The 19,552-nt window shown below is 43.0% G+C and overlaps 1 protein-coding gene across 16 annotated transcripts in view; it reads left to right on the top strand.

Moving 5' to 3' along the window:
• Positions 1-19,552, top strand: part of PPP6R3 (protein phosphatase 6 regulatory subunit 3) — a 138,525-nt gene that overhangs the window by 105,822 nt on the left and 13,151 nt on the right. For 9 of the 16 annotated variants that reach the window (XM_073347074.1, XM_073347071.1, XM_073347068.1 and 6 more), the window contains 7 exons: positions 7,748-7,845; positions 10,327-10,381; positions 12,498-12,628; positions 13,884-14,002; positions 15,699-15,852; positions 18,211-18,317; positions 19,240-19,390. In XM_073347074.1, the coding sequence (XP_073203175.1) occupies positions 7,748-7,845; positions 10,327-10,381; positions 12,498-12,628; positions 13,884-14,002; positions 15,699-15,852; positions 18,211-18,317; positions 19,240-19,390 (815 nt within the window). Of the gene's footprint in view, positions 1-7,747; positions 7,846-10,326; positions 10,382-12,497; positions 12,629-13,883; positions 14,003-15,698; positions 15,853-17,018; positions 17,149-18,210; positions 18,318-19,239; positions 19,391-19,552 lie in introns of those variants that run through there. The other 7 variants (XM_073347073.1, XM_073347067.1, XM_073347066.1 and 4 more) reach the window with 3 other exon arrangements.

Raw genomic sequence — 19,552 nt, 5'->3', positions numbered from 1 at the left:
AGTCACCCTTACTAAATGCCTACTTTTCGCCAAATGCTCAGCCAGGGTCCGAACAGCCTTCCTCCAGTGAGGAGGAAGCTGGTCTCCAGGAGGTTTTTTCACCATATGAAATCTCTCCTCCTCAGACCCCAATTAGTAGAGGTCATAGACACATCACCTCGTCCTACTCTCTGGATCCTGCCCCGTGGTGTGTAAACCCGTGGATGGTACCGCCTATGCCCTTCCCACCACAGTGGCAATATTGGGCCCCGTGGGCATCCTATCCTCGAGACCGCACTCACTATGCCACCTCAACCAGGCCCGACACCGGCCCAGCACCACAAGCTCATGAACCTGCCACGATGCCAGTCACCAGACAGCACCATCACAAGTGCAGAATCAGGCACGACCTGTCTCTAACCCAGTAGACCCAGTTGTTACGCCTGACGAAGCCCTGCTTCCTCCTCCCCCGTCAACTTCAGATGACTTTTTTTCAAAATTTCAAGACTTTTCAGAAGAGTGGCAAGTGAATTAAGAATTAATCTGGAGGAGGTTCCTTAAATAGCAGCATGAGTTAACGGACATCCTGCAGCTGCCACCTTCTTCCAGGATTGCATTGCCGATCAATCCAGCCCTTCTGGAACCTGCCAAAGCCATCTGGCAGACTCCTGCTGCAAGCTTACCTACCTGCAAAAAAGTGGACTGCAAGTACTTCATCCCTTCCAAGGGCTCTGAATTTCTTTTCACTCATCCAACACCTAATTCACTGGTGGTGGACGCAATCAACCAAAAGAACAAACACCAGTATCCCCGCTCCATCCCAGCCAATAAAGACAATAAGCGTTTAGATCTGCTTGGACATAAAGTATACGCATCCTCCACTCTACAATTTTGAATTGCTAATTATACAGCCATTCTGGCAAAATATGATCACAAAAATTACAACAAATTCTTGAACTTGATTGAGGACATTCCAGAAGCAAAGAAACAACAATTCACTGCTTTAGTCTGAGGGACAAATCATATCACGTACTGCTCTTCAAGCGGCCCTTGATGCTGCCAATACTGCAGCAAGATCCACCACTACGGCAGTAGTCATGCACTGAGGTTCGTGGCTCTCTTCTTCGTTTCCTCAAGAGGTCCAGACTACTGTTGAAGACCTTCCATTCGATGGCAACAAACTCTTTGCCTCTACAACAAACGACGTCCTTCGCTCAGTGAAGGATTCAAGGGCAACTCTCTCTGGTCCTTAGGAATAAAAACCCCTATGACCAGAAGGCAACAATATAGATACCAAACTTACTGCTGTCCACACTACCCCACAAATGCCCAGCACTTCCAGAGATCACACAACCAACAGCAGCAGCAACGCCAGATACCAGCATTGCTGCTCCAATTCCGCATCAGTGTCTCAACCCCCGCTGACTAACAAGCAGATTTGAAGCCTTGGTTGAGGGTTTAGAAAACAATGTTCCCACTTCAGCACTTACACCACCTGTCCCTACTTTTGGACATCGCCTACGACTGTTCTTCCATCAATGGCACAACATTACTGCTGACAAGTGGGTTTTAGAGGTCATCACACTTGGCTATTCCATACCCTTCCTATCCATGCCTCCTACCACCCACCCTTCCCGTCCCTCCTCAGGGACCCGTCTCACGAGCAACTGCTTATGCAAGAAGTACAACATCTCCTTCTATTGGGAGCAGTGGAGTTTGTGCCCGAAAGGCCCAGAGGGAAGGGGTTTTACTCCCATTATTTCTTAACAGAAAAGAAAACCGGGGGATGGCAACCGATCCTTGACCTCAAGTGGCTCAACAATTTTATCAAGAAACAAAAGTTCAAAATGGTGAACCTCGCCACCATAATCCCAGCGCTGGAGCAGGGTGATTGGTTTTCAGCCCTCGACTTACAGGACGCCTGTTTTCATGTGACAGTACAACCAGCCCATAGACGCTTCCTTCATTTCACCCTTGGCTCGACACATTTTCAGTACAGAGTACTACCCTTCAGCCTATCCACTGCCCGCCTCCCCCCACCCCCCCATTTTTTCCAAGCTCCTGGCTTTAGTCACTGCCCACCTCAGGAAGCAAGGAGTCATAATATTTCCTTACCTAGACAACTGCCTCCTCAAAGCCTCAACGCTCGACGAAGCGCTTTGATTCACACAACTCACCGTCAATTGTTTCCTATCCCTCGGCCTACAAATAAACAACAACCAATCCACATTAATTCCTACCCAGCACCTGGAGTTCATCAGAGCACACCTCGATTCCCGGATGGGAGTAGCATCTCTCCCGTCTGATTGCTTCAACACCACAAAGCAGCTGGCAACAAAACTTTGCAACAGTCCTCAAGTTACCGCTCAAGACTGTCTACGACTACTAGGTCACATGGCCTCATGCACTTTCGTGGTCCAAAATGCATGACTCTTCATGAGGTGCTTCCAAGCTTGGTTGGCCACAGTTTACGGACCCAACCCTAAACAAACCCCTAAACATGCCCTAAACAAACCCCTATCCATACCTTTCCCAGTCAAAGACTGTCTCCTATGGTGGACTGTTCCCTCCAACCTCTGCTCTGGAGTCCCCTTTCTCCAGGAAGCTCCATCCATCATGAGTACCGATGCATCCCTCACAGGGTAGGGTGCTCACATGTTGGCCCATATCGAAAACCTCCCTGCACATAAACGTCCTGGAACTTCGAGCTATAAGCAATGCCTGCCGTCACTGCCTCCCCTTTTTAATCCAGAACCAACATGTACGGATAATGACAGACAACATCGCCTGCATGTTCTGTGTAAGCAGGCAGGGAGGAGTTCGCTCTCATTCGCTTTGCACAGAAGCTATGAAACTCTGGAACTAGTGCCTTGCGAACAATATCCGGATATTAGCCGCCTACCTTCCCGGGGCTATGAATACCACAGCGGACGAATTAAGCAGATGCTTTCCTTGCGACTACGAATGGGAGATAAATGAAACAATCACCACCAACATATTCCACATTTGGGGCCACCCAGCCATAGACTTCTTTGCAACTGCGAAAAACACGAAATGCCCCAAATTTTGCTCCAGAGCAGGACCGGGCAAACACTCCCTGGGAGATGCATTTATGATTCCATGGCACCGGAACTTACTCTATGCTTTCCCCCATCCCAATTTTCCACAGAGTTCTGACAAAAATACGAACAGATCATGTCAAAGTGATCCTGATTGCCCCAGCATGGCCCAGACAACCGTGGTTCCCATTCCTCACAAGGATGTCAGCTCGACCACCAATCTCGTTGCCTCTCATTCTGAACCTCCTATTGCAGCAACATGGCCAATTTCTCCATCCCAACCTGTCCATGCTTCACCTCAAAGCTTGGTTCCTACATGGTTCTCCCAAAACAAACTAGCATGCTCTGACGAAGTCCAAAGAGTGCTCCTACATAGCAGAACACAATCTACTTGCACCACCTATCTCCAGAAGTGGAAGCGATTTACACAATGGTGCTCAACTAAACAACTGCCTCCTATGTCTGCACCTCTTCCTCTTATACTCGACTACCTGTTGGACCTCAAACAATCTGGCCTTTCTTTTAGCTCCATCAGAGTCTGCCTAGCTGCTATTACAACCTTCCACGATAAAATTGACAGTACCTCTGTTTGTTCATCCAGTCACTAAACGTTTTCTCAAAGGACTTCAATCCCTATACCCAGACGTTAGACCTTCTACCCCTCCATGGGACCTTCACTTAGTGTTATCTTGCTTAACTCAACCATTTGAACCCCTAGCCACTTGCTCCCTCTTACACCTTTCTATGAAAACAGCATTCTTAGTGGCAATCACTTCTGCCAGGCAGGCAGGAGAAATAGCAGCTCTCATGGCAGACCCACCGTATACCCTATTTTTTAAGGACAAAGTTACCCTTCAGTTACACCCCAAATTTCTTCCATAGGTCCATTCGCCATTCCACATGAATGAACCGATACACCTGCCGACCTTTCCTAAACCACATGCGAACTCGTTTGAATCCACAATGCATGCTCTAGATGTACGCAGGGCTTTGTCCTTCTATTTGGAGAGAACCCAAGCCCTTTAGAAATTCTTCTAGACTCTGTCTCCATCATGGAGTGATCCAGAGGAACACGTTTCCACCCAGAGACTTTCAAAATGGATTTCTGGCTGTATCCGATTCTGTTATCAGATATGGAAAGTTACGCCTCCAGCAGACATCAGAACTCACTCCACTAGATGGATGGCTACCTCCATGGCTTTTCTACACATAGTTCCCCTGACTGACATCTGTAAAGCAGCCACTTGGTCTTCTGAACACACTTTTGTTAAGCGCTGTGCCCTTACTCAGGGCCCCCTCTCGGATACACGATTAGGCAGAGCTGTTTTATCCACTGCATTTCTACCCAGTCCGAAGTCCCTACCTCCTTGAGATACGCTGCTTTTAAGTCACCTAGAGTGGAGCACCCACAGGGACAGCTCTCGAAGAAGAGGAGCGTACTCGCCCTGTGCAGAAACGGACGCTCTTCGAGATGAGTGTCCCTGTGGGTGCTGCACTATCCACCCTCCTCCCCTCTACTTCGGAGTTGGGGGAGCCTCCGTTGTAGAGAAGGAACTGAGGGGACCGGTCGCACACGCGTACTATTAAGGTCCACTCAGAGCGGGGGGGGGCAAGCCCTGCACGTGCACGACTGGTACGAGTACTGCTGTAAAAATCTCCGAGCGAAGGCGCAGGGACGCACCAACACCTGGAGTGGAGCACCCACATGGACACGCATCTCGAAGAATGTCAGTTACTGCACAGGGTGAGGAACCTCCTCTTCTGAGCTTCTGGGAACCTGTTAACCTTTCTTAGGTGGGTTTACTTTGTTTGCCAGATTGACTGAGGCCCAGACCAAAACAGGCAGCCTCCACCTTTTCTTTTTTTTTTCTCTTCAGCTTCCTGACTAAATTCCATTCTATTGTTTGATTTCTCTCTACTGAAGACTCTTCAGTCTAGAAGTGTCTTCATTCTGGCTGGCTGTCTGATCAGTGGAATGCCTTAGTCAGTTCAGTCATCAGAAATAATTTTAAAACTCTATCATTTTGAAAGGAACTTTTGTTAATTCATTCTCAGGGCAGTTTTTTTTTGAAAGACCTTCCTTACTTTAAATATTAGGGGGAGTCTGCTGCCTCATAACTGGAAATTTGTTCTCCAATTTGCAAAGCACACATCAGGAAAGACTTTGTAATGCACACACAAGTAATCCCAAACATTGAGCTCTGCGGGCAAAATTTAAGATTCCATCTAGTCTAGTGCTGGTAAGAGTGGGAGTGATAGTGTAGACCAGCTGCTGGCATTTTCACTACTGTGTTGTTTGGATCTGCTGTGAGCAAAGTTAGATGACGTAGTGGTAAAAATTCTGACAACCAACCAGTGTACACTAATGCTCCTACAGTTGCTAGCACCAGAGGAGCTGTGCTGATGCTTGTGCAGTATCATGAGATTTCCAGAAAGTTGCTGATAATAGGCACAGGTAAGGAATAAATGCAAGTCTGCATAACTGAATATGAAAAGTGGTGTTTTCCTTTTAATGGAAATCTCTCCAAATTTATCTTCCAAGACCTAAGTAAAAGCTCAGGCTGCCCTAGATGATAACACCTAAAGTAGATTTGATCATGATGACTTGGGCAGAAGGGATCTTTTGGAAATTTTCTTTAGGGGCCCTGGATAAGAAATTAATATTTATAATCCCTTAGGTGATTTTTTTATTACTTGCCAACTGTTTTTAACTGTATTTACACAACCTGTACAGGCAAAATGTTTTTCTTTCTTTGGATGGAGAAATCCATTCCTTTTTATAAAGTAAATTTTCAGACATGTTTCATAACTTTTCACGCCTGACTTCTAACTTAATTTATGATGCCATAAAGATGTTAGGCTTGCTCTGCTACCTTTTTTTTTAAGCAGCATTTTTAAAGGTAAAATTGACTCCCCCTCTTGCTTGGTGAGCTTTGTTTAGGGAAGTTCATGACAAACCCCAAAGAAGCGTCTCGTGCTGTAAATCTGACTGCAGATTCCTTTATTTTAAGGGCAACAAGCAGAAGTATATCAGCAATTCTATTCATTTTCCACTTTGCAAAGCTTGTATCTGCTTTTGGCCTGTCAAAATATCAGTAGATTCTTGGCTGACTATCTCTAAGAATGCTTCTCTGGGGGTGCTCTTTCCCACTATTAGGCTTTAAAAGATACTGCCACTAGGATAAGTAAATATTTGATAAAACAGAAGTTGCTACCTGCACGTATTTCACTTGAAAACTGATAGAATTGATTAACTTTTCACCATTAATTTGGTTGTTCTTTCATCGTTCCATTTATCATTAACATAACGCCTTTATGAATGTCTTCTCATCCACATGCATTCAGTAATAAGTTCTCTTCATCCATAGCTATCAAAGTACTTCACAGGAAGTGTTTAGTGCCTTTCTAAAACACAGTAATGCTTTATATGGACAGTCAGCGCAGGAAGAACAAAGGCCTAATATTACTAGGCCAGCCATATGTTGTGCCCAGTGTAGTGCTGTCTACTCTAAAAGACTTGAGGGATTGATTGGCACTTGTGAATGTTTCAGGTCAAAATTCTACCTGAAACATGTAAAAGGGCAGGTTTCTCCAGTGGCTGCTTGGATGGAGGTTCCCCTTATCCACTCCCAACTCCAGGAGTGTGGAAAGCTGCCATAGTATCCCTCTCCAGTCTTTCCTTCCTCATCACTTCCCTGTTTCATCTTCCTCCAAGCTCCTCCATAATTTCCTGTCCCCAATCCAACCCTGTGTTTTTCCTTCTGCCATCACCTATTCCTCTACACCTTACCTTCTCAGTCTCTCTCCTTAGCACCTTGCTCACCTGGTCCTTTTCAGGCCATCTCTGGCTTCCCATATTCCCACATCCTGTCTAACTGATTAACCATACAGTCTAGAGAGTGGCTATCTTCCCTGAGGGTAACCTGGCTTCAGTTTCATCTAAAACGGTGAAGTGGCAGTCTCCCTTCAACATGCAAAGTCTGTAGAGAATGGTGACTGTTTTGGCAGAGCGCAGTTTGGCTTCATCCCCACTGAAAATAATAGTTACTTCAAATAAGGGAAATTTCACAAGTTTTAAAGCCAGTAATCTAAGGTCTGTTGAGACTATTTAAAAACAAAAAGAATCTTAAACCCCCCCAAATCTCATGAGATTTGTGACAAAATTGTGAGAGTTGGCAACATTAAATTTAGATGTGTGGTGTGTCTGTATTAACTCTTTTGGTTTCCACTTGTGTTTTCTTTGGGGTAATCGAGAAATACTGTTAGATCGTATAGTTGAGATTGATAACTTCTTACCCACACATTTTTTTCTATTTATAACAATGCCCTGCTCTCCCCTCTTCCATGAGTTATATGGTTTAAAAGTTTCATGTTGACAAGATTGAAGGCAGCTTTTCTCCTCTACCTAATAAGCTGTCCTGTCACACAGAGTCCTGGGAAATGAATTTGGAAAGGTAGTATTTAAAACCACATGTAGAGTGAAGATTAACTTTCCTATTAGAGCTGCTACCAAGCTGGCATCAAAGCCATCAAATGTGGGTCAGTGTGTATTCAGTGCCTGAGATAATTTATAGATTTAAAACAAATTAACTTTTTATAATCCCCTGTGTTTAGATTAACAAAATTTATTTCTGGAGCAAAATGGGCAAATAGTATTCAGAGTATTATTAGAATCTTTATATCACTGTCGTTGGTCCTGGGATTGCCAGGCCTTTTCTGATTATCAGATGCAACAAATGACGTCCAATTTTATTGACCAGTTTGGCTTCAACGATGAGAAGTTTGCTGATCAAGATGACATTGGGAAGTAAGTATGACTTTATGCTGGTTTTAACTTGGGATTTTCTTCTTTATTGCATCATTTGACTATGTCCCAGTGATTAATTGCAGCCTTGACTGATGCTGAGCTGTCTGCATTTGGCCTTGTTTATCAGTACCAGTGTGGTCAGTTCTTATACTGAGTGCTCCGGGAAGAGCAGATTAGCTCCTCTGAGCAATTTTTCAAAGCAACACTATTTCTTTCCTCCCCCATCTCACGGTAGCTATATAAGAGAACACATTGCTTGTGACTATATAAATAGACTTCCTAATAGCAGACTTAACCTATGGATCTGTTCTCTTAAATCACAAGACCATTGGCACATGGCTCTGGTGTGGGCAGAATTCATAGGTGGGATAATTTTTAGGCATAGTAGATAGACATGGGGTATATTCTACATCATGGTGCATAGCATAAATTAACTTTTCCTGGCAAAGTTGGCAGGAGCAACACATCCATGAGTGTTCTTTTCTGTAGGGGACAGTAAGGAAAGGCTTCATAAATCTATCTGTTCGAGAGCAAAGCAGTTCAGACATACATTTCTACAGTTAGGGTAAGTGAAGAACCTAAAAATGGGAATAGTTTTGGTCCAGGTAAAACACAACCCAAGAATCTTTAGGATGATCCCTATTTCTTAGAATAAAGTAAAATGGACCATGCTTTTGAGAATCCCTCTTGGAAAATGGAGTGAATTGGAGCTGGTGATAAGTGTGGTAGTTTCTATCTAATCCCCAAATTTTATTAAATTGAATTAAGTGTGCATGGCACAAAATAAAGCGAAGTATCCTTTTAAAACAAATTTGAAGAGAGTCCAAGACAGCCAGTTAAATATTAAAGGCAGATTAGTGTTGTCATACTGATTGATACCTTACTGTAGCTTGTCTTGCAAAATAGTATAGGAAACTAATTGAGGTTGACTCCTGCCTTCTCAACAGGGAAGGGAATTATATATGATGCCTCTGAGTGTAGAGATGAAGATTCACTTTCACGAGATGGGAGTCTATAGAAAAGAGGTCAATTTAAATTAGTTAAATACACTTGGGTAGCAGTATTTTTGGTATATACCTGTCATAGGAGCTAGCACACTATACTGCTAGGGTGAGTCTGTCAAGAAGATGACACATAATTAACAAAATGCTTATATAAATATAATGCAGATCTCTTGAGGCGTACACGCTGCCTAGATGTTATGCCTCTAGCTACCACTATGAATTTGATCCCTATATTGCCCATCAGAAACCACATGAGACTCATAAAAATAATTATATATGGGAGTAACTGTATTGCTTGGAATCTTATCTACTTTCTAGCTGTAAACGCTGGTTATTCTTTAGTTATGTGCATGTGGATCAATTATGTGATTCTAGTCCTTTATGTAAAAGGAATATTGTTAAAATTGTTGGGCCGAAAAATTGATCTGCTTTGACATTGAAGGTCATAATCCAACGAAAGTAAATGCTGTTTCTCTTCTACCCCCTCCTCCAACAGATCTTTAATGCAGTGAGGATTTAGGGGAAGATTAACAAATGCACAGCTAACTTTAAACTCACTCATATACGTGCTTAAAGAGAGAATACCTGTGAATTGTCCTGAAAGGCTGGCAGACTTTTCCCCCTATTTCACACCTGCAGGAAGGGTATTTTAGACATGAGGAGTACTGAATGTTTGCAGTCCTTAAGATGAAACTCTGCAGGTGGGCTCACTGTGGAGAGGTCAGTTTTTAGGCCTAAAGGGACAATAAATGTTAGTTTTTGAACTTAGTATTTCACGTGTGAAATTGTTTTCCTTGCTGTTCACTAGTCAGTAAGAAAAGGGTCATCAGGTTTATTTGTTTAGGAAATAAGTTTACAATTAATTTTGACACTTTACTATTAGGGTCCAGTCTTGCAAAAGAATCTGCCTTGTTGGACCATTATGTCTTCATAGTCTCCCTGACGACAGTGGGCAGGTGTAAAATCTGCCTGCATGGATCTCTTTGATGGAGTTAGGGCCTTAGTTGACAACTCATTTTTTAAAATGTATTCTGTCAGTTTGGTAGACATTCCTTGGAACTGTGTATTCACTATTTTTCTATTTTAAAACGAAAAAGAAATAGAGATGCGTGGTCGTTGACCACATTATATGCGTTTAGTTATTTTATTTTGATTTATTTTGTCCATGTATCTGATCAAAGGTAGCCATTTTTTATATTATTGGCTTAACTGTCTTGTAAGGTTTTGTGCATGGAAAACATCCCATGATTTGATAAATTGTTTAACTGTATGATAGTAGGAGGCATGTTTCTCCTAAACACAAAAGTTAAAACTATTTTCTTGCTGTGTCGGAAATTGCTACTTAAGTTTTGTAGTTTCAGGTCATCTTAGTATTCTTGCGCAGTAACGAGTTCGGAGTATCAAATGTCTGTCTTCGTTGTGTAAATTGCAGCATCTTTTTTGCTTTTAGTGCATAAATCTGTACTTTTTTTTGCAGTGTGTCTTTTGATCGCGTGTCAGACATCAACTTTACCCTCAATACGAATGAAAGTGTGAGTATATGTTCCTGCTGCTATCATGACTTCTGTGCTTGAGAGTGTGGACTGCAAAACAAATAATAAAACTTCTACGTGTCTTCAACACGTAGGGTGGGTCAAATGATTCTTTTCAGTATTATACTTGAGGAGTAGCTCATTCACCCACTTTCTTGTAATGATGTAAAGCCTCTGTGTCATTGGGAAACTCATCACTGCTTTCTATACCAGCTTCTGAGGAGAGCCACTTTCACTTTAAGGTATGACCAGATACAAGTGCTTCTGTTAGCCGGCTCTAAAGGAAATGCAGTCAAAAGCTGCCTGTTTGCTGTGGTAGAGGTACCTCAGAGCTTGTCTGCACAGTACAGCATAGCATATTAGAGGAGGGTACATCGACGTTACTTGCTAACTGGCCTGTGTAGACCCATGCTGGTATGCTCTAGGACAGTGGTGCTCAAACTTTTTCAGATGTGCCCCCCCTCCCCAAAGGAATCTGTCTGCGCCCCCCACCCCCATTATTGCACAGTCCCTCAGCAGCAGAGCTTGGACTGAAGGCAGAGCTGAGGGAGGAGCTGGGGCTAGAGGCGGAGCAGGTCTGGGGGCAGAGCTGGGTTGGGGCCGGAGCAGGGTGTGGAGGGCAGAGCTGGGCCTGGAGGTGGAGCAGGACTGTGGTCTGAATGGGGTTGGAGGCAGGGCTGGAAGCATGGCACTCCCTTTTCGTCCCCTGTGAGGGATGGTCCTGCCGTTCCCGCCCCCTCTTCTCCCCAAACATTTCTCTGTGCCCCCCAAGACATGCCCCACACTTTGAGAACCACTGCTTTGAGTTCCCTAGCTCACGGTAATGTTGTATTTGCTGACACAGTACTAAGTTAGTACACACTAGGGAACTTCTAGAGCTGGGGTGGGCAAACTTTTTGGCCTGAGGGCCATATCAGGGTATGGGGAATGTATGGCTGGCCATGAATGCTCACGAAATTGGGGGTAGGGGTGCGGGAGAGGGTGAGGGCTCCAGCTGGGGGTACAGCCTCTGGTGTGGGACCAGAAATGAGGAGTTCAGGGTGCGGGAGGCGGATCCGGGTTGGGGTATGAGGGCTCCAGCTGGGGGTGCAGGAGGGTGCTCTGGGCTGGGATTGAGAGGTTCGGAGGGGGATCACGACTGTGGCAGGGGATTGGGGCGTGTGGTGGGGGCTCGGGGGATGCAGGCTCCGGATGGTACTTACTGCAAGCAGCTCCTGGAAGCATGTCCCCCCTCGGTCCGCAGGTGCAACCCTTGCAGCTCCCATTGCGGCCAATGGGACCTGTGGGAGTGGCGCGCAGAGCCACCTGGCCACGCCTCCGCGTACTACGTAGGAGCCGGAGTGGGGGTCATACCAGCTGCTTCCTGGGAGCTGAGGGCCGGATTAAATGGTCTGTTGGGCCAGATGTGGCTCATGGGCCGTAGTTTACCTACCCGTGTGTGGGACAGTTACTGCGCAACATGTTGGTATATCTTAGAAATCACACTGCTCTAGTGCAGATTGCTGCACTGGGTAGACAAGCCCTCAGATTCATGGACAGACTTGGGTATCGTTCTCTGGGCCTGTGCTGTTCGCTTAAGCAGTTTATAGTGTGCGGGTAGTAGCTTCTCACTCTTCCACCAAAATGCAAATTATGGTCTTAACCAGCAATGTAAAAGGAGTAAGGGGACAGAAGTGTAAAGATCTTTTCCCCAGAAAATGTTTCTCTGGTGTGCTAACCTCCTCCCTCCTTGAGTGTATGTGCCTGTCCCTTCTACCTCCCACCACTCCCCAAAAAAAATCTGGAGAGAGAATTCACAGTGGGGAAAAATGTCACCAAAACTTTGAAATGTTCTTTAGCTATGCCCAGGGAGTGAGCAGGAAATTGTAAAACAGGCACCACTGTAAAGGCAGAGTTTCCTGAACTGCTCTCATAGAAAACTTAGTCAAAGCTTGATTAATCCAAATCTGGGTGCATATCTCATTCATGGGATATAGTGTGGGTTCCTTATATGCACCTTTATTCTTTTCTGAGACTATATTAAAAATTGTTTAACCATAGAAATAAGGTGGAGTAGTGTACAGTTTGTGAATGGTCTTTACTCCTGTTCATATTTTTGCTTTGTGTTCTGCTGTAGGGGAATATTGCATTGTTTGAGGCATGCTGTAAGGAGAGAATACAGCAGTTTGATGATGGTGGTTCTGATGAAGAAGATATATGGGAAGAAAAACACATTGCATTTACACCAGAATCTCAGAGACGATCCAGGTGAGCAGTGTTTGTTTTCCATCCAATTTGTACCACCGAAGAACCTCACTGTTTTCATTGAGTACGTCTGTTGGTACAAATTCTTGACTGCTTGGAAGGCCTGTCGAACAGAGAGAAATCAGAGACAAATTGAGTAGTTGCTGCTGTTCTGGGATAACCTATTAGAGGATGGGCCCCAGCACCTGTCCCTTCCAGTCTTTTGCCTCTGTAAGAGGTTTAGGCAGCAGGCCTCTCTGCTACTCAGCACTTCTTCAGCTTTCCTTTTTTCTTCCATTCTTGCTCCTTTCCTCCACTGCCACTTGGGCCAAACTTCCTCCTTGGTTATGATTTCCAGAGGCTCCGAGCTGTCCAGCCCAAGCAGCCTGCCTTCCCTTTAGCATGCTACACCAGCAGGAGGCCAGTGTACTCAGGCTGTATAGTGCCAGGGTCCCCCTCCTTGTGCTGCAGTAATAGAGATTTTTTTCTTTTTCTTTCAAAGAGCAGGTTGAGGAGAATCTGTCCCCAGTGCTTTCACTGACCCTTCAGCTCTCCACTCAAACATCCAGAGTTTCCTGTCAGGGATCCCTTTGGTATGTCTCCTCTGACCTTTGCACAGTAGCACCATATACACTGTTGTCTGTTCCCCCTCCACTTGCAAATACCTGTGACCAGGAATTTGTGCTAGACCATTATGTTGCTGCTGCATTTAGGAATATGTATAGGTCCAGGTTACCAGTGCACTGATATCTGTGCAGAAGTGAGGGAAAAACCTGGATGTCAGTCTGGAAGGGAGGAAGAGTGGAGAAGCTGTTGCCCTGCTCTCCTTAGGACTACTTCTGTTCATCCTCTGGCATTTGCAGCAGCCCATGTGGACCAAATGAAGTCTCTCTCTGCTTTATTGCCTGGTGCTATTTGACCTGGCCCCTAGCTATATTCCCTCCCCTTTCCTATTTCCCCTTGGCATGAGGGCAGTGGCAGCCATCTTTCCTTTCCCTTGTTGCTGTGGGAGAGATGGGTCAATTAACTTTGTCAAGTCAAAAAACACCCTAAAATCTTGATCCATTCTGGCAGCGCTGAAGAGTAAGTTTAACAGCTAATGCTGCAGTGTGGTTCCAGCTGATGATCCCTCAGTGTTTATGGTCAGACTTGCCTCATTCCTACCTGCTGACTTGATTTGCAGTTCTGTTTTAGCCCGGGAAAACTCCACTAGCCCAATGCTAGCCTGGGAATTCCTTCTAAATATTGAATATAAACAATCCCTTTATATTTTGTGAAGCTCGGGCAGTACGGACAGTGAAGAAAGTACAGACTCTGAAGAAGAGGATGGAACAAAACAAGACTTGTTTGAATCAAATACCAATGCAGAGGACAAAATGGAAGTGGACTTAAGTGAACGTAGGTGGTTTTTTATCCTACTGCCTCGATCTGCTTAGATTACCTGATGGAGGAATTAGATTGCAAGTTATCAGTGTAGGAAAATGTAACGGTCATTCAGTTAAGTGGTAGCTCATAGTGCAATTTTGTCTTCCTTACCACTTTATTGAGGCCCCTGCAGTTTAATATCTCACCTTTGCACCAAGAGGTTTTCTGCGTAAAATCCTCATAGCAGGATGCGAGTGTTGTCAAGTATGAGCACTTCAGATGCCTGGCTGAGTCAGACACATGATAATGTAGTATTCTGTTTATAAAATGGATTTTGGGTTTTTTTTTAAAAGAAATTGGGTTTTTTCCCCAAAAGGGATGTGTAGTTTAAACAAGCACACCTGTTTGAATCTGTTTAAAGCTGATGGAAGCTTTGGAGACCCATCAGTCTAAACCATTTGATATCTTTACTGAAACTAGTGAAAGTAAAATTTTGGAAGTGACAGAAAATCTGTACCTGTTTCAGACAAACTTTTACTCCATGCTGGTTCTTTTTTAGTAGTTTTACACAGGAGCCAAGAAGTGACTTGGACTGTAGGTACAGACTGTTAATGTTTTAAGGCATTAGACTTCTAGGGGCTCTTAAGCCTGGTCTGAACACACAGTTGTACCTGTTTTACTGAAGGCATAACTTTTATACTGATTTAGTTAAACTGGTGCAATTTTGTTTGTAGACAATCTTACCAGTTTAAACATGGCTTATGTCAGTTAGGGTCGCATCAGTAAATTCACAGGTGCAAGCTAAACTGATATAACCTCTCTTAAATTAGCAGTCCACACATACGAGTTGCACTGGTTTAATAGAACTGATTTAAATTAAACTAGTGCAACGTCCATGTATAGAAGAATGCTTAGTTTTTTTTATATTGATTATAAGGAATTATAAAAACAAAACAAAAGGAATTTGTTTTTTTCCTCTTCCTTTAGTCAGATTGGTGTCCCTGGCATCTGTGTGTCCAACAAGTTTTTATCCTTGTGGATCCCTCCCCTATCTGTCTGGATTGGAATTTCCTGTTACAATTGTAGTTAGTCACAGGGCTTCCTTTTCAGCCTGACTTTTTTGTACGTAACTGCTAATGAAAACAAGTATTTGCCTATGGGACGATGAAGCACCTTGAATGAGTACTCTGAGTTAGAGGCCTATTTTCAAAATAAACTTGCTACAAAATTTAAAATTCTAGTGGGAAGAATTTTAAAATAAAATGTTAAATCCTCATTTGTTTTTTGCAACAAAATTTTGCAGCACTTTGCTAGTGAACTGATTACTTACTTTCTTTGTTGCAGTTAACAAACACACATAGTAAACAGAAGCTAAACAGTGAGAAGAACACTTAGTTTTAGAAACAGGTGTTGACAGTAACAAATTAATACATATTTTTTCTATAAAATGTTGGACTATATTCATCCCTAGTGTAACTCAGTTAAATTATTTTTAATGTGTCATCTGTTAGATTGGATTGATTGCAGAATGCCATGAGTTATAGTGGTATTTTCCTCTAGTTTCATAGACCAAATTAATTTTGCGTTTGTGAATTGCATTCAGTTTCTAACTCTAGTGTACGCAGTGTTTCAGGTTAGCTATATGTGCATGTATAGAGTCATAATGTATTAAGAAGTGAATTATATCAATTTCGAAATACGTTATAATTGAAATTGTCAATGTTTCTAGCACCAAACTGGTCGGCTAACTTTGACGTACCCATGGAAACTGCACATGGTGCCAATTTGGATTCTGTTGGGTCTGATGTATGGAGCACAGAAGAACCTATGCCAGGAAAAGAAACTGGCTGGGCTTCTTTTTCAGAGTTTACATCTTCTCTAAGGTAGGAGAATTTTATTATGCTTTACCCCAGGCTACCAGCTGCCAAGGATAATGGCAGTCGGTACTAGTCCCTTTAGTGGGCATATGCATGTCTTTTGCAGAAGTGTTTGTATAATCCATTATGGAGTTCTGCCTGAAACAGAACTAGTGTTACTTGTCGTTTGCTGTACCATGTTGTTGGGGATTTTTTGTGGAGTTAAAAGGTATATTGTACGTAAGGGCGTCATCTACTCTACAACTATCATCTACTCAGGAGACTCAGATCCAGTCCGTTTCTGGTGTAGATGGTGTATCTAATTATATCTTGCTAATCAATTTGGTTGATTGGTAGGATGTTTAGGTCCTAGCCACACTCTTTTTTTTTTTTTATAAGTGGACTGTAGCGGTAGTGTCAATTGGGCCTAAGTGACAAATGCATCTTTGAATATGGAATAAATTGAAAGAGTATGATGGCTCTGTTTTGTGATGTAAAGAAAATAGTTTTGTATATGTCTGAAAATCCATCCACTCCATGAAGCCCATGATGACTTGCTTAGACAGTCCCATAGTACTTTGAAGTGCTTGACCCTTTTCTGCTGTGTATTGGTTTGCATCAGAAATAGTCAGATTCCTAGGTATAATGAGATTGTAGCCACGTAAATATCCCCAGAAATGTGAATCTTTTAAAAATTGCCCAATTATTGTGCTCCAGAATGTACTTTTTCATTTAGGGCTGGTCTACACTTTAAACACTATAGCAGCACAGCTGCAGCACAACAGCTGCCCTGCTTTAGCACTTCAGCATAGACACTGCCGACAGCAGTTGGGGGGTTCTCCTGTCTGCATAGGTAATCCACTTCCCTGAGAGGCCGCAGCTAGGTCGACTGAAGCCTTATTCCATTGACAGAATGTTAGCTACACTGGGGGTTAGGTCAGCTTAACTGTGTTGCTCAGGGTTAGCTGGGTTGACCTAACTTCGTAGTGTAGACCTCGCCTTCGTCTCTTGCCTGCATGGGTGGTGAAGATCATATTCAGAATATAAATCAATTAAACAGATGTAGTGATTGATGTCTGCCAGAGTGTGCAGCTGCCCCGAAGCAACTGGTCCAAGAGATGTGAACTGCACCATTCCTCTCCATTGGGTTGTTATAATGAACTCTGATTTCATTTCAAATGTCACCATTACAGCTCTTCAATGCAATGCCTGAAATGGGGGCAGGGTGCAGTTGGTCGTCACACCAGTAAATCTTGACAACCACAAACTAGCTGCCAAGTAATTCAAACTGCCCTCCTAAACTTAAAATGACCTCTGCTCAAAGATGATGGGAAAGAGATGTATTCCCTCTCTGTAACAAGCGTCCAACTATTTAATAGGTAACAAAAACCAAAACTGTTCCTTACCTACATGTCAGTAGCTGTATTTTTTCCTGTAGCTTCTGCAGTGCAATTAAACACCTACAGCACATTTCAAAATTGAAAATTTGGGGGCAGTGTACAATAAATTGAATTTAATATCAAATTAAATAAGACAAGGGATATTGTCTGACCTGGACTGCTTGAAGTAAAGGTGAACAGTGCTGCATAATTTCAAGGTTTCTGCTGCAGTTTTGGGGTCCAAGTCCCTACTGTGTAAATTGCATCTTGTGCCCTTGGAATAGTAAAGGAACTGTTTCAAATTCACTTCAAAATGAGACCCTAATTCTGCAGTTAACCGCTTGTGGGTGGACTGCTATCCAGCACGGAGCCATTGCCTTTTATGGGACTTAAATGCATGCTTTCATGAATAGGGATATTTTTGCTGAATCGGGGCAAAAAGTCATTTACAATTATTTAAGATTGGAAGTGGCAGAAATGTGGTGTCTGTTTGGGGTCCTGTGGGATGTATAAATTTTGAGATCTTAATCCAGATACCAGTGGACAAACATCTATGTTATAAAGACCACCTCTGTGGTTGGTGGTGGTCTACTTCGTGGGCAGAGATGGCATTGATTTGATTTGGATATAGAGATTGAGCAACCCAGATACCATTTCCATGAAAGGGACAGTCTAGCTGAGAATATATTTAAAAGGAAACTGCAAGGGACAAAAAAAAAATTAGACTTGTCCTTTTTATCCTGTTTCTGTGTCTCCCTCTCTCTCGATAGTAAACCAGAAAATCTTAATTCTGGCTTTTCCTAACTTTGTAGTGCTTGACTTTGCATCCTTAAAATTCTTTTAACATTTCTTAGATGAGTTGTAGCATAGTTGATTTCAGTGGGATTCTGGAGTTGATAGTAATCACAGAAATAGAAACGTTATTTTAGAAGTTCTGGTTGTAAATTGCATTTTAATGTTGAGAAATCTTTTTCCAAAACGTAATTCACTTTCATTTGTATTTAAGTTCGAAAGAGTCTTTAAGAAGTAATTCTCCTGTGGAAATGGAAACAAACACAGAACCAATGGATCCCCTGAGTGCAAATATATCTGCACTTGCAACACAGCCAGAGGGTAAGTGCACTGAAATTATTCAAATGATGTGTAAATGAATAGCTTAGAAGCAGAGTGGCTTAAATGAGTAGAGCATTAGACTTCCTGATTCTACCACTAGCTTCCTGGGAGATCTTGAGCAAGTCATTTCCCCTCTCAGCACCTCTGTTTCCCCATCTGCAAACTGAGGGTAAGGATACTGACCTCTTCTGAAACGAGTTTTGAGATTGACAGAAGAAAAGCACTGTATAAAAACAAGCTATTAGTGTTAATATTAACTTTACTTTTTTTTTATTAGTCAGTGGGACTTGGGCACAGCTTTAGTTAAGATGGCCTTTAGCCTCTTGAGTCTTTGGATGCAGCAGTGAACAGTCTGTGTGTCCGTCTCTCCCTCCTGTCGTCTAGCTTTTCCAGCGCATGCTCAAAGTGGATTAAAAATGAGCAGGTTACCCCTCTTCCCAATTAATGAACATAACAAGTGCTGGAAGCCCGGGATCTTCAGACCGAACTATGGGCTTGTCTACATAGGGAAACTTACCGGGAGACCTGTACCAGTATGATAACACCAGTATAACTTCCTATGTGAATACTCTTGTTCCAGAATAAGTGTCCAAACAAGGAGTTATAGCAGTAAATTTCCCTGTGTGGACAAGCCCTAACTAAGTGTCGCAGCTTCTGCAAATATCTACATTGCTAACTGATTTGGAAAATGTATGTTTTCTTCAGTAGCTGTTAAAATATTTCTGCCCATATTTGTGCCCATATTTAAAGTATATGTGCCCATGCATATTTTACCTGCCATGTGGGATTTGCAAAGTAAACAAAACTGCAGGAAGCTTGTGATTACAATAGACGTTCTCCTCCTACACATCTCAACTGATTTTTACTTGTTCATTACCTATAAAAATCATTAGCAATATCCTGATTTATTTCACTGTATCAGCCCAAGGAAGTGTTGCTATGGAGGCCAGTTCAGATGGAGAAGATGATGTGGAAAATGCAGACAAGGTAACTGAGACAGTAATGAATGGCAGCATGAAGGAAACCCTGAGCCTTACTGTAGATGCTAAAACTGAAACAGCTGTCTTCAAAAGGTGAGGAAACCTAGTTCATTTCTCTTATTCACTCAGGGTGTACAAATTTTTTTTCCCTCCTTTAAAAATGTTTTTAATAAATGTTGACTGAGCATTTTATTCAGTCCATTTGGAAGTATTTCACAGAACTAATGATTTCCAAGACTCTAGACACCTGCATGC

This window comes from Lepidochelys kempii, chromosome 6 (assembly GCF_965140265.1).
Source record: "Lepidochelys kempii isolate rLepKem1 chromosome 6, rLepKem1.hap2, whole genome shotgun sequence".
In the NCBI taxonomy this organism is placed as follows: Eukaryota; Metazoa; Chordata; order Testudines; family Cheloniidae; genus Lepidochelys; species Lepidochelys kempii.
This window is presented reverse-complemented; position numbering and strand designations above follow the sequence as displayed.